The sequence below is a fragment of the Oncorhynchus kisutch genome, linkage group LG13 (assembly GCF_002021735.2).
Source record: "Oncorhynchus kisutch isolate 150728-3 linkage group LG13, Okis_V2, whole genome shotgun sequence".
In the NCBI taxonomy this organism is placed as follows: domain Eukaryota; kingdom Metazoa; phylum Chordata; class Actinopteri; order Salmoniformes; family Salmonidae; genus Oncorhynchus; species Oncorhynchus kisutch.
In genome coordinates this window covers 52,197,131-52,212,109 of record NC_034186.2, presented here as the reverse complement: position 1 = coordinate 52,212,109, position 14,979 = coordinate 52,197,131, and the positions used below count along the sequence as shown (strand labels likewise).

General features: G+C 43.0%; 1 protein-coding gene across 2 annotated transcripts in view; it reads right to left on the bottom strand.

The window, feature by feature from the left end:
- The window catches only part of LOC109901500 (R-spondin-2-like), an 85,732-nt gene that overhangs the window by 38,216 nt on the left and 32,537 nt on the right, over positions 1 to 14,979 (bottom strand). For both annotated transcript variants that reach the window (XM_020497499.2, XM_031786536.1), the window contains one exon: positions 10,043 to 10,231. In XM_020497499.2, the coding sequence (XP_020353088.1) occupies positions 10,043 to 10,231 (189 nt within the window). The remainder of the gene's footprint in view (positions 1 to 10,042; positions 10,232 to 14,979) is intronic.

Below are 14,979 nucleotides of genomic sequence, written 5' to 3'. Positions count from 1 at the left end.
AGATATTGCATCATTGATGGGGGTAAGAAGGAACTTTTTGTGATTAGGAAGCTGGCATACAGCTGTGATAGAATCCTCGGTTTTGTGTTAGTTTGGGTTGGGGAACAAAAACATTGCGAGCCCCTGCCAAACTAACTAACCAACACTGATGTCTTTGGTGAGAAACACAACGCCACACTTATCGTCCCACGCCCCACCCTGCCGGGCTGAAACGCTGCACTGTGCGGCGAGGGCGATGTGTCATCAAGCCTTTTACTCTGCAATTAGCACTTTCAGGCAGGGGCCCAAATGACATGAGCTGCACCGACGGCGTCGACGCACTGGGCTGCATGATTAAAAGGAAGCCCTCACCCGAGCTGTCTAATTTATGACACTCCTCAGAATCCCTAAGTGGCCTGATTGGGGTTAGCCAACCAATCTATATTAGAGGAGGTGGGAGGACTTATAGGAGGATGGGCTAATTGTAATGGCTGGTATGGAATTAATGGAACGTATCAAGCATATCAAACATATAAAAACCACATGTTTGACTCTGATCCATCAATTCCATTTCAGCCATTACAATGAGCCCATTCTCCTATAGCTCCTCCCACCAGCCTCCACTGGCCTATAGGCTAGCCAACTAGCAGCAGTCATCTCTATCACTCGCTCTACTAGGCTTTTTGCAGGTATGGTGGTGGCATCTGGTCCTGTGTCTCCCGGAGAGTCACCATGTGTGCATGTGAGTGTGTGTTGAAGTAATTATCCACATGTAACAGATACAGAGTACAAGGCCCAAGACTCTTTTATCTAGGACCCGTTTGAGGGCCCGGAGAAGGTTCTCACAATCACGCCCCTTAATTACACCATCTCCAGCTAACCATCAGGCCTCCTCTGCTCGCTCTGCATTCCTCCGCCACGACGGAGGTCCCTCCCCTTTTCACTTTGAACCCCTAAGTATGGCCTCTACCCACTCACTCTGTCTCTCACGCTTTTCCAATCCTGACCAGTCTAAACAAACCCGCTGCAAACACACACAAGTACACACGCACACACACACAAATAATTATACACACATATGCAAACAGACACACACACACACACAGACACACATACAAACATGTCACATACACGAACCACACTCAAATCAGAGTTGGTTGGGGACACACCCATCTCGCTGTCACCCCTGTCGCCTACCTTCTGAAAAGATGACAGGATGACAAGATGTTCGAATACCAGCATCCACACTGTTCTTGATTCTTTACCTAGATACAGTATCTATTGGCTCTCTGGCTGGTCATTGGCATAATGCTTGATTATCACCCTCATCAAAGTTTAATGAATGATGTTCCTGACGTGATATGTATAGGCCTATTGTAGGCTTATATCCAGTGAGGTTCAATGGAGAGATAAAAAAAAAAAAATATATATATATATATATATATATATATATATATATATATATATGTATGTGTGTATGTATGTATGTATCCATGTATATATATATGTTTGTACTGCATGTATACATAATATATTTGTCACGTGAAAGCTGTATATAAAAGTACCATGCATGTAGTATGTAAAATGTAGTATGTAACATGTAGTATGTAACATGTAATATGTCAAATGTATGTATAAGTAACAAAAAAGCTGTAAAAAAAATGTTTTTATCTTAGGGAACATGAATAAAATTCAGCTACAATTATTAGCTATAATTATCTAATGGTAAAAGCACAGTGCAGCCTAGGGCAATATAATGTCATTTAATATACGCTTTTATCGCTTGTATTAAGGAAAGGAGAGAAACTCTCTGGAGGTGACAACCATATGTGACAACCAGCTGTGATTTGCAGAAACTGGATGTTGGGGTAGGAACAGTATAAATTCAGTGCTACTGGAACGGATGTACGGATGTGGTAAATGGAGGCATACAACAGACACTCTCAGATTCAAGAGGTGGTCTGAGGCAGCCTGTAAGACCTCACTGCACTCCTGTGTTGTGTTCATTAGGGCACACTGTAGGGCAATTCCACAGTAACAGAGTGATGCTGAGACTCGGCAGCGGAGTTGTGCTTTAAAATGTATGTCCAACAAAAAACAATGGCTGCAAAGTTAAACAGACAATTCAACTCTATGCACAAGGACTACTTATAACAATTTCCACTGAACATTTTTACAAAAACACATGGAGAAGTTTGGTAACAGAACGATGCCACAAACCGTCATTCTGTGTGTTTAATTTTGCAATCGTTGGTTTTTGTTGGATATACTGTACATTTTAAAGTGAAAAATCTGAGTCTCAGCATAACTATGTTACAGTGGAATTGCCCTACACTGGACAAGTACAACAAGTTTTATTCCGTTTGGTGCCAATTGAAGACGACCTAGTTTGTTTTGTTCTAACTACACATGGAAGGCAGCCAACATTTACTATATAGACATTTCTGCCTTCTCATTATCTCATCCCTGGTCCAACATATCACACACCCACTTGCTTATCTCTTGTTTGATAAACACACAGGGCCACTAGAGTTACACAGTGCTGTAGAGATTTTGGCATGGAATGAGTGAAACAGGGGGAGGTAAGGCAGAGGCCCACACAAAGGCAGGATGCGCTCGCCCGCTCTCCTCCCTCTTCCCTACTTTTTAAGCTCTCATCCCTCTCTCCTCTCTTTGTTCCCACTGAAATTAGATATCGGTGGGGCTCGGTGTCAATACACGTCAGGCCCAAGACAGGGACCCAACAGCCAATAAATCAAAGGAGCAAATTGGAAAGTAGCGCTCCTCTTTACCCCTCAAACACAAGCCTTCCCAGGCTTGTCATCACCTGAGTCTCTTTCTTTCGCTCGAAAGAAATAAAAGAAAAAAGAAGATCTGGCGCTACTACACTCTCAAGCACCGGCTTGTTGCGCTACCTGCTGTTATTGACAACAAACAGCAGTGGAGACGCTGGTACACCGAAACACACACGACTAACGAGTGCCACAACGTTAAAGTTCATCTTACAATATAAACTCAGCAAAAAAAAGAAACATCCCTTTTTCAGGACCTCGTCTTCGTAGAAATTATCGTAGAAGGAATGAGTGTTACACCAAGGCCTGTACTCGAGAGCGGGATCGATTTGGAGGCAGAGGGTTCGTCATGTTCTGTTGTGTTGTGTCACAGCATCATCGGACTGAGCTTGTTGTCATTGCAGGCAATCTCAACGCTGTGCGTTACAGGGAAGACATCCTCCTCCCTCATGTGGTACCCTTCCTGCAAGGCTCATCCTGACATGACCCTCCAGCATGACAATGCCACCAGCCATACTGCTCGTTCCGTGCGTGATTTCCTGCAAGACAGGAATGTCAGTGTTCTGCCATGGCCAGCGAAGAGCCTGAATCTCAATCCCATTGAGCAAGTCTGGGACCTGTTGGATCGGAGGGTGAGGGCTAGGGCCATTCCCCCTAGCAATGTCCGGGAACTTGCAGGTGCCTTCGTGGAAGAGTGGGGTAACATCTCACAGCAAATATGGTGCAGTCCATGAGGAGGAGATGCACTGCAGTACTTAATGAAGCTGGTGGCCACACCAGATACTGTTACTTTTGATTTTGACCCCCCCCCCCCCCCCCCCCCCTTTGTTCAGGGACACATTATTCCATTTCTCTTAGTCACATGTCTGTGAAACTTGTTCAGTTTATGTCTCAGTTGATGAATATTGTTATGTTCATGCAAATATTTACACATGTTAAGTTTGCCAAAAATAAACGTTGACAGTGAGAGGACATTTCTTTTTTTTACTGAGGTTAGATGTCAAAATCAAGCTTATAGTCACATTTATTAGCCAACACTGGTGGTAGCAATTCCTGTCATACTCCTTATCAGATAAGATACAAGATACGTCATTCCTTTACAGATATGACATATGCATATAGCTCTGACAAGGGAGAGACTCCCAAGATGAAGACCTTCCTCTTAGTCAGTGATCGAGGTCAAAGGTCCTCGGAAGAAGAGGTGGGGGGAGACGCCACAACAGACAGATTTCCCTCTGTCAAGATAGATAGGGAACAGAGAGGCTAAGTTCAGACAGAGCCATAGTTATATATATATATATGAGCAGGTTATTGCAGGTTATAGCCCTCTTTGGGATTAACCTCTGTGCCACCTCCAATGTCTCGTCTAGGTGCCTCTGGGAGACTAATAAGAAATAATGAGGTCATCAGATCTGGCAGGAATCTGATGAAAGGAAGGCTCAATGTCTTCTTGAGGCTTAAAACACATTATCTCCTCTTAGCCTTGTTTCTCAGTTTTGAACTCAAAATCAAATCATTTCTGGGTAACAATTAAGTACCATACTGTGATTGTTTTTAATTCAAATGGTCAAAAAGACAAATAAATAGCTTCTTAGTACAGTGAAATTTCTCAAGCAAGAACTTTGTTAGGACTGTCTGGGAGTGGGGAGGGGAAAACTGAAAACTAGTTGTTATTGGCAGAGAGGTTTGGAACTCTCTTCCTTATTGTTCTATTAGCCCAAAACGCAAACCCACCAAAACAGGCAGAAATTTCAGGTTGTCTTTTCAAACAGCCTTTACACTAAAAGGGCATTATTATCATTTTCACAATTTCACAGTATTTTGCCAACAACATAACGTGGAAATATACTGAAAAACACAGCAAATCTAGTTCTTGACTGCACTGGACCTTTAATACAGGATGTTTAAAAAAAAACTAGATGTTTCTGCTAAGGTAGGAATTCAAAGCTGAGGAGTCAACATCTTTTAAAGGAAAGTCATGGTTGCACTTGTATGAATGTGACTGCTTCCATTTTTTTGTTTTTTCAGTTAGTGGTATTCATGTCAACTGCATTTGGAGTTGAATCACGGTGCTATAAAAGCGTGATCTAATCCTGCGAATATAGCTGGAAGCGACTCTCCCCTCTCTCTCTGCTGTGGTCTGGATCGAAAATCTCCTAATTTGATCAGGGACACTCAAAGCAACTGTTCATTTCAGAGGTGTTCTGTATAAGATTGGGTTGACATGGGACATATGCCATCACTTGATTTATTTATATGAGTATTCATGTAAAAAAAATAAAAAAATAAAACTGTAAATCATTTTTCAAAAGTTGGAGAATATGTTGTGAGCCCAGAGAGGGCCTTTCTTGTAAGCTATGGGGGTTAGGTTGTCAAGCCAATCATCAGTCTATTGAAGAGTCTTCCAGGATGCTAACCAGGCCTGCTGTTGAACAGGCAGGCAGCGGCAGTGTCCATGTCCATGATCAGACAGAAAGAAGCTCTGGCAGTGAAGCAGGGGAAAACAAACCCCATTTTTCCAGCCTTCCTCTCCAAGCGGGTCTGAAGGAAGCAGCTAGCCTAGTACTCACCTAATAGCGCTTTGACCTACTCTCTAAATCAGAAGGTTTGGCTGACATTTAACCCTTGGCTTGCTAGCTGCCACCCAGCCATGTCATGTGGATTGATGGATGGCAGGTGTTCGTGGCACAGGACAAGGCTGCATGTTCTCCCCTCTGACATTCTCTTTTCTTTCCACGTGGATGCTCTTCAACACCCTGGCATGGGGCTGCTGGGGGAGACAGTGCCGGTGTTCCTGTCAGTCAGAATGGGCCGGTGGAGAAGAGACACGACAGGCCTGTCAGTTGGTTGTGTCCATTGTGTTGTCTCGCAGTGTGTCTAAACTGTGGTTTGTAAAAGCTGTGACGATTAACTGTCCCTTGGTAAGGTGCAAAGGCCAAAAGCAAATGGTAATTTTCTGTTTAAAATGTGCAATGGAAATACACATAGGAAGACGGCGATGCAGAGTAGCCTGTTTCTGTCTGTGCTGCCAACGTAGCTCATGGTATTGCGAGTTAGTTCCTTTACAGAGCCTCATACTTCGGTACTCAATTGGCCCGGAGAACTGGCGTGTGGCTACTGTCCACCTCGGAATCCACCAAACTCCCGTGATGCACTTTAAAAATGAACAATCTTACAAAGGTGTAACCAATCATCCAAAACTCTGGCATTTAAATAAATACATAAAAGGGTACAAACCAGAAACAAAAAGCAACAATGATATTCCGTAACCAATTTTTAGTACGAGAGAGGCAATAAAATAAAATCAGATATTGTGTTTTAAAAATCACCTCGGACAAGGGGAGTCTCGAGTGGCATATATACTGGCACTGGATGAGCTGTGATATTTGAACCACACTTCCAGAATATTGGCCATATCTATGACCTCAACTTGACAGGGTTTTCATCCTGGCAGGGGAATGCTCGTTGCTGGGGTTTCTGTGAGCATTACAGCATGCTGTGACTGTGGGAGAGCTGTGGCTGAGGGAGAGCTGTGTGTGCGAGTGTGTGCACGCGTGCGTGCGGCTAAGGGCCGGCTGTGGCCCTTAGCCACACTGTGTGTGTTCTGTGTGTTTGTTGAAGGGGGTGCACATAGGGACAGTCAGTCTATGCCAGACTTCAAGCCTTGTCCACCAGGATACCCTCCAAACTACCCCCCCCCCCCCCCCCAACCACCTCAGCAGTGTTTAAAACCATAACACAGCCCTTGGGATGATGTTTTGCTCGGAGTATTACTCACATGCTGTCCCTGTCAACACTTTCCCTCCCGTTAAACTCAGCACACTGTTATCCACCATTCACCCCAACCCATATGAAAATACTGTTGATGTCTGATACCGTCTATGCCATAGCTTGGGAATTAAATAATGATGTAAAAGCCTGCATTACACCTAAAGAATGCAGATAGATGTCCCAGGCAAGTAGACAGATTCGTTTGCATTAGCACTAGTGCAACTGCCACAGACGTACACACAGTTTGCTAACTTACACATGCCTTACAGTATATATGTGCACTTATCAGGACTGGGCTGTATATAAACCATATGTGAATATCTACCCGTACAAATCTCCCTGGTAGAGGTGGAGGTTGACATAGAGACAGAAGAGCAGAGCCGTATTAGTCTGCCGAGCTGATAAGTGCCTCCATGACTGCAGCTGTTATGGAGTTATGGATCATATCAACTCTTCACCATTAGCTGCTGAAAGGTGTGTGTTTGTGTGCATGAGAGAGAGAGAGAGAGAGAGATGTGTAAAACGTGGACGGAATCACGTAAGCCAGACATTAAAGCGTAATTCCGCAATATTCAAACATTTATTGAATTTAGTAGGAAATTAACGACATTTATTGGACTTATAGAAAATCCATGAACAAAATGCATCAGTGATTTGTATTTTCCTGGCACTTTCTGAAACGGCACAGGAATGCCCTTGTCTGTGTGGTGTATACAGTGTGCTTTGGGTAGCCGTTAGCTTTAATGATAACTGTCTGCTGGTAGATGGAAAGGCTTTCACCAAAACAGTCTAAACAAAATGTTAACTATAAAGTAGCCTATGCTCACCTGGCAGAATGATATCATGATGATTTGCTTCAATTCAGTAGCCATTTGTTTTGCAAACTCTGCAATCACATGAGCGCTACAGAAACACAGCTAACCAAACAACGGTCTCTGGATGGTGCTTACTTGTAATAAAAAACTACACCAAAAGTTCAATAATTCTTAGATTTTTCCCAGACCTCAAAAGTGTTCTCCTGGTGTGGTAAAATATTGTTATGGACTTGGAACATCCAGTTTTGTGTGTTTTCTATTAAAAAAGTGTGATTTTGAGAGCAAAACCCCCCCCCCAAAATTAAAAAAAGTTTAAAAACTGAAACCTTAAAAAACTAAACGGAGAAAACGGAATTTGAGAAAAAACTACACGGAATCAGGCATCTTCCTCCCCTCACATTTCCCAAGCTTTAACTTCCCCCCTCTCTCTTTTAAATTCAGCCACTGGCTGGTTCAGTTGCCTGGTTAGCTTCAGTCACCTAGTCTTACTGCACATTGGCACACAGGTTAAAGTTCTTCTCCTAATGCCAAGCTGTCAAGTGGCGGCTGAAAGAGAGTGAGGAACTTAGCCACGGGGTTCCAGCCTCATCACGGCTGGGCCTGGGAGTGAGTGTGTAAACCTTTCTCTCTCCCGTGTGGCTTTCCTTTACCCAGGCAGTCCACAAAACATTCTTGAATGAGATAAGATCACACAGACAAACTGTGGTGTAATAATAAGCAGCTGCTCCTTAAAGTGATTTCAGAGGCTGTTTTGAAAGACCATGATAACAGAGATGTAATGCCACGTTCCAGGCCTCTTAGAGAGCAGGGGCAGGCACTGGCTCTGGGTCTGGGGCACTGGTGGTGGGGAGGAACCCCGGTGTCTTTGAGCTAAGAAGGAGAATCCAGCTGCCTTGTTAGCCCACAAATCGTTCCCAGTGACCCGACAATTAGCTTCGTAGAGCCGACCTGATAGAACGGCCCGTTATGGCCGACAGACCCAAACTGTTTAGTGGAAATTACATAAAGAGTGCAATTTAAGGAGGAAGGTCAAATGCGAAGTGGGATTACAAAGTTACGGCTCCAATTGCGATCACATCAAAGTAGGCCTGACCGCCGAGATTTAATGCTACTTGACAATGGTAAGATTTTTGTTCTGGGATCAGTTTGTTCTGAAAAGGACTCAGATTAACTTGCCACACGTTGATGCCGCACGTCAGTAACACTTTAAATCTAACTTCACGCAGGACAGAGAGACGGTGTGGGGAGGGATGGGGAAGAATTACTATCCGCTGAAGAACAAAATGTCTTTCTCCTCGGATTCTCCCTGACTTGTGAAGATAGGGTGAAATGACTGCAGGCCCTTCCTTCTCCTCTTTTATTGTGGGGAATGGAGAGATGAGCATGTGTGTGCAGGGGGAGCGGGTGTCTCAGCGAGGGGAAAATCCAATTGATACCAGCAGTTTACGACAAGCCAGGCATTTCAGTCAATTTTTCTGACTGACAAAACCAGCGGACGTATTTGCATGGAGGTTTGGAGAGAGCGAGCGAGGGAGTAAGCAGCAAAATGGTTTCTCCTCCGGTGTCTGCTGCGCGTCTGGATTATTGGGCCTAGAGGTCCTTGACACGCTCCTCTGGGGCCTCATTTCAGCATGTCTGTCAGGAGTTTGGCTAACAGAACCCAAAGGGTTTAAGTTCTTTCTCAGTTTTCACATGAAACACTCAGCCAACACCACGGGCTCTCTCTAAACCTATAAAGCCTGCCTCTCTCAAGTCAGACTCCATGTTAAAATAAGGTTATGAGATGAGGGCGCAACCTGGTCCAATAGGAGAGGAGAGGGATACATTTAATTCATTGGATTTTGTAATATTATTATTATTTATATATATTTTTTGCTGGGAGAAATTGTTGGGTTTTAAATTTTCCCCTTTCAGTTTTTAATATAGCAAATATAAAAATATCTGTGTCTAAAGTTGTTGTCTGTTTTAGGTGGTCATGGGACCAAAACAATTCTGATATCGAATACAGCTGACTACACACAGAAAACACATTGAACACATAAAGCCCACACAAAATTATATACATTTATACCATTGACATCGATGAATGGAAGTATCTAATATGATTTATGTTTTTTTTCCTTACATCATCATCATCAGGATTGTTCTTCCTCAGAATGACATCATCCAGCCCTCTGTGAGTGCCTATTCCACTCACTTTAATCTACACATGGCGGCGTTCTGTTTGTGCAAAGTCTACAAACTATTGGTAAGCGTTACTAATCTTCCATAGAACAAAGCAACAAGGTATGCCTAGAACTTGAATAACAGCCCATTTAAGTACGTCTGAATATCCTTCCTAGCCTTCGTTCTGAAGCCCATCCACAACACGCTCTAACAAGCCTCCAAATGTTCACCAAGCGGGACTGTTGGTTGAGAAGCTGGATTCATCAGACATCTACAGCCTCAGATCCCACGTCCAGGCCTATACTGGTCTCCACTGGAGGAAAGGCCCTTCTTAATAAAGTCTTGTCTCGGCACTAACATCCACCTGTGCTAATGGTTCAGCCGTTCAAAATGTGATGCATGTGTGTCTCCCTCTTCCCTGCATAAGGAGCACGTAACGAGACAATAAATCATGTGACGAGAGAGAGGAGATATAAAAGAGAGAGCAGGGGATGGAGGGATGAAGGAAGGAGGCCTTACGGGAGCACGTGTTGATCTCAGGAGCTCGAATGCCAAAGTATCCCGTCGGACATGCGTGGAGACACTCGCCGTATTGTCTCATCCTTTCCCTCCGCAGGAACAGGAAGAGCTTGGGCTGGCAGTTCACGCAGCCATTGTCCTTGGAGCACACCGAGCAGCCCTTGCAGATGGGGTACACTCCATAGCTAGCTGCAGGAGAGAGACGAGAGACAGAAGGCACAAACAGGAAGTGTGATTAGTTTCAACGACATGTAAAGCAATCCAATCAAGCAATCAATCAATCAGTCGATCAAATTTCTTCTCAAATCTTTTTACATCAGCAGGTCACAAAGTGCCTTAGAGTAACTCGGTTTAGACCCCAAAAAGCAGGGAGAAGCACAGTGGCAATGAAGAAAAAAAACAAACCTAGAACAATGTTTGAGTTAGAGAGAGTGTGGAATACAGGCACCGTCAGTATGAATGAAAACTGCCTTTGATAGTATATTCCACTGTAACTACTGTAACTAACATGTGGTAGTGCAGCTGAGTTCACTGGGCCTAACAACAACATGTTCCTGTCACGGTGGTAAGACAGAACTGTGGATGGCCTCAGAGCTGAGGACAAAGGTACACTTGAGGCTACAGACTAAACCAGAGGGGAAAAGTCAGCAGTTGAAAAGTCCATCACACAATATAAGCCAAACAATAGTAACAGATATGTAACAAAGATATTTTCTAATTTGTAGGAAATCCGTCTCATTCAGCAATTTGTCATTCATGCACTCTTTGGATCCCCTCTGCAACTTTGAATCGTGATTGGTTTTGAACGTGAATATTGCATTAATTCTGGTCAGAACTGGCCCTTCTAAGAACTGTATTGACGCTGTGCTGAGACAGCCGATGAAAGCCCCAAACCACATTGACTATGGGCCCGGATCGAGTTGCCGGCGGAGGACAAAGGAGCCAGTAACAACCAGTCCATTCCACAATAAGCGTCTCTTAATATAAACTCCGTAGCGATCCCGTTTACAAGAAAATGTCCTTGGGCGAACACAATAGCTGCAAACGAGAGACACCGCTATCGATCGGAGCCAAGTTTTTAAATATCACAGGCTGATATAGGGTAACAGCTCCCACCGAATGGGCAACCTACCACAGTGCTTAATAACACATCATAGAGGAGAAGTCAACTGTGGGAGACTGAGCAGAGCATGTTTCTCCGTTGGCCATGAATTCGCACATTACATTTCTCCAACCCGTTTAAAGACGACAAGAAATTGCTAAGTGGAACTATAACAGCAGTGTGTAATCATAGGAGAAGCAGCAGCAAGGAGATGTCAGTGCTTGACATGGGGTTCACTCTTCCACCACAGTGTTCGAAGACTGAAGCAGAGTACTGAGGATTTACAGAGAAGACCCACCTGGTGCGCGCGTGTACGTACACACACACACACACACACACACACACACACACACACACACACAAAATCTGTGTTGGAGAGTGTCGAGATGGAGAGAGTAGATACACTGAGATTTAGTGTTAATCAGAGTGTGTCTGTGATCGTCTCCAGGGATTAAGTTCACCCCCACACCTCGTCGATCACGTCCAGATTAGCACCCAATGCACTCAGTGGCCTATTCATCACTGATTGCTCATCTCCATACTGCACGACTACTCACTCAGCAACGAACAGAGACCTCAATATGTCAGACAGATAGCACATTTCAAGATATTTCCGAACTGTGAGAAGATCGGATTCATTGCAGCCACGTACTCTAACATCCAAATCTAAACAGGCCGTCCTCTTTTTCTTCAGGACGTTAAAACCCAACCTGCTTCTGTGTACTCTGACAGAGAAATTATATGGGAAGTTGATGTCATTTTCAAAGATAACATAATGATATTCAAAGTAATATTCTTGGACAATATACAGCGAGCTCCAAAAGACTTGGGACAGTGACAATTGTGTTGTTTATTTGACTCTGTATGTTAACACTTTGGATTTGAAATGACACAATGACTATGAGGTTAAAGTGTAGACTGTCAGCTTTAAATTTGAAGGTATTCATCCACATTAGGAGAACTGTTTAGAAATTACAGCACTTTTTGTACATAGTCCCCACATTTTAGGGGACCAAAAGTATTGGGATACATTCACTTATTGGTGTATTAAATTAGTCAAAAGTTTAGTATTTGGTCCCATATTCCGAGCACACAATGATTACGTCAAGCTTCTGACTCCACAAGCTTGTTGGATGCATTTTCTGTTTCTTTTGATTGTGCTTCAGATAATTTTTTATCCAATAGAAATTAAAATGGTAAATAATGTATTATTGTGTCATTTTGGAATCCCCTTTATTGTAAATAATAAAACGTGATGTTTTTAAACACTTCTACATTCATGTGGACGCTAACCATGATTATGGATAGTCCTGAATGAATCGTGAATAGTAGTTACAGAAGCACAAACATGCTAACCTCTCACCATTAGAATAACAGGGAAGGCTAGCATTTTTTTTACGGGGTAGGATATTTATGCCTCTAACCTTCTCACTCATAAGTATTCACAATTCACAATCATGTTAGCATCCACATTCATGTAAAAGCGTTTAGAAACATATTCTATTCTTATTTACGATCAAATTTACCCCAAAATGACACAATACATTACTTACCATTCATTTATATTGAGCACAAAATAATCTGAAACACAACCAAAACAAACAGCAAATGCATCCAACAAGTTTGTAAAGTCACAAGCTTGATGTAATCATTGCGTGCTAGAAATATGGGACCAAATACTAAACTTTTGACTACTTTAATACATAGTGCCTTGCGAAAGTATTCGGCCCCCTTGAACTTTGCGACCTTTTGCCACATTTCAGGCTTCAAACATAAAGATATAAAACTATATTTTTTTGTGAAGAATCAACAACAAGTGGGACACAATCATGAAGTGGAACGACATTTATTGGATATTTCAAACTTTTTTTAAGTTCCCATCAATTTTAACCATCTTCCCTGTCCCTGCTGAAGAAAAGCAGGCCCAAACCATGATGCTGCCACCACCATGTTTGACAGTGGGGATGGTGTGTTCAGGGTGATGAGCTGTGTTGCTTTTACGCCAAACATAACGTTTTGCATTGTTGCCAAAAAGTTCAATTTTGGTTTCATCTGATCAGAGCACCTTCTTCCACATGTTTGGTGTGTCTCCCAGGTGGCTTGTGGCAAACTTTAAACAACACTTTTTATGGATATCTTTAAGAAATGGCTTTCTTCTTGCCACTCTTCCATAAAGGCCAGATTTGTGCAATATACGACTGATTGTTGTCCTATGGAAAGAGTCTCCCACCTCAGCTGTAGATCTCTGCAGTTCATCCAGAGTGATCATGGGCCTCTTGGCTGCATCTCTGATCAGTCTTCTCCTTGTATGAGCTATAAGTTTAGAGGGACGGCCAGGTCTTGGTAGATTTGCAGTGGTCTGATACTCCTTCCATTTCAATATTATCGCTTCCACAGTGTTCCTTGGGATGTTTAAAGCTTGGGAAATCTTTTTGTATCCAAATCCGGCTTTAAACTTCTTCACAACAGTATCTCGGACCTGCCTGGTGTGTTCCTTGTTCTTCATGATGCTCTCTGCGCTTTTAACGGACCTCTGAGACTATCACAGTGCAGGTGCATTTATACGGAGACTTTATTACACACAGGTGGATTGTATTTATCATCATTAGTCATTTAGGTCAACATTAGATCATTCAGAGATCCTCACTGAACTTCTGGAGAGAGTTTGCTGCGCTGAAAGTAAAGGGGCTGAATAATTTTGCACGCCCAATTTTTCAGTTTTTGATTTGTTAAAAAAGTTTGAAATATCCAATAAATGTCGTTCCACTTCATGATTGTGTCCCACTTGTTGTTGATTCTTCACAAAAAAATACAGTTTTATATCTTTATGTTTGAAGTCTGAAATGTGGCAAAAGGTCGCAAAGTTCAAGGGGGCCGAATACTTTCGCAAGGCACTGTATATAAGTGAATTTGTCTCAATACTTTGGTCCCCTAAAATGGGGGGACTTTGTGCAAAAAGTGCTGTAATTTCTAAACGGTTCACCTGATATGGATTAAAAAATACCCTTAAATTAAAGCTGACAGTCTGCACTTTGACCTCATAGACATTGTATAATTTCAAATCCAAAGTGCTGGAGTACAGAGACCAAAAATATGTATGTGTCACTGTTCCAGTACTTTTGATGTTCACTGTATATCTGGCTTCATGCTGTCAATCTCTCCACAAAGAGAAAATAAACGGGGGTATTTTTCTTCCTCATCGCCTCACACGGCCATACATTAATGTAGAATATACACTCTGGGCATGTTTACATTGACCTGACATCCACTGTAAATTGGCCAAATGTACTCCCCTTTCCCAAACCCCATCCAAACATGATTGCTAACACACAGCGTTGAGAGTAGGGGGAACCAGGCTTAGAATGAAGATGAAAATTGTGAGAAGTTAGCGAGTTCATTTCCCACCCATTGGGAGAGAAGGGGTTCTGGGATCTAACAGTGGCGAATGCGGGGCACTACTATCACAAAGCATGTCCCGATCTTTCGGCATCTGGGCGGGTTAGTTACTCAATTGATCTGACCAGCGGTGCCTCTGGCTCACCTCTTTTTAGTGGTTGATAACTAATATGCCTGCTGCCTTCTATTTAGCCGCCATTTAACTGTGCGTTCATTATGCCTGATCACCTCAGCCCACTGGTCAATCAATCAGCGATAACGTCGTCAGCGAATCGCCTCATCACATCTCTGGCTCACACTCCATGCCTTTCCTCTTTGATCCTGTTGGGGAAAAAATGTTGCTCGTTGCTAATCTTGCAACACATGCTGATGAAGGATAACAACACTGTTCGGATCCGATGCAGATCCCACATCCTACAGTTAGAAATGGAAAGAAGGA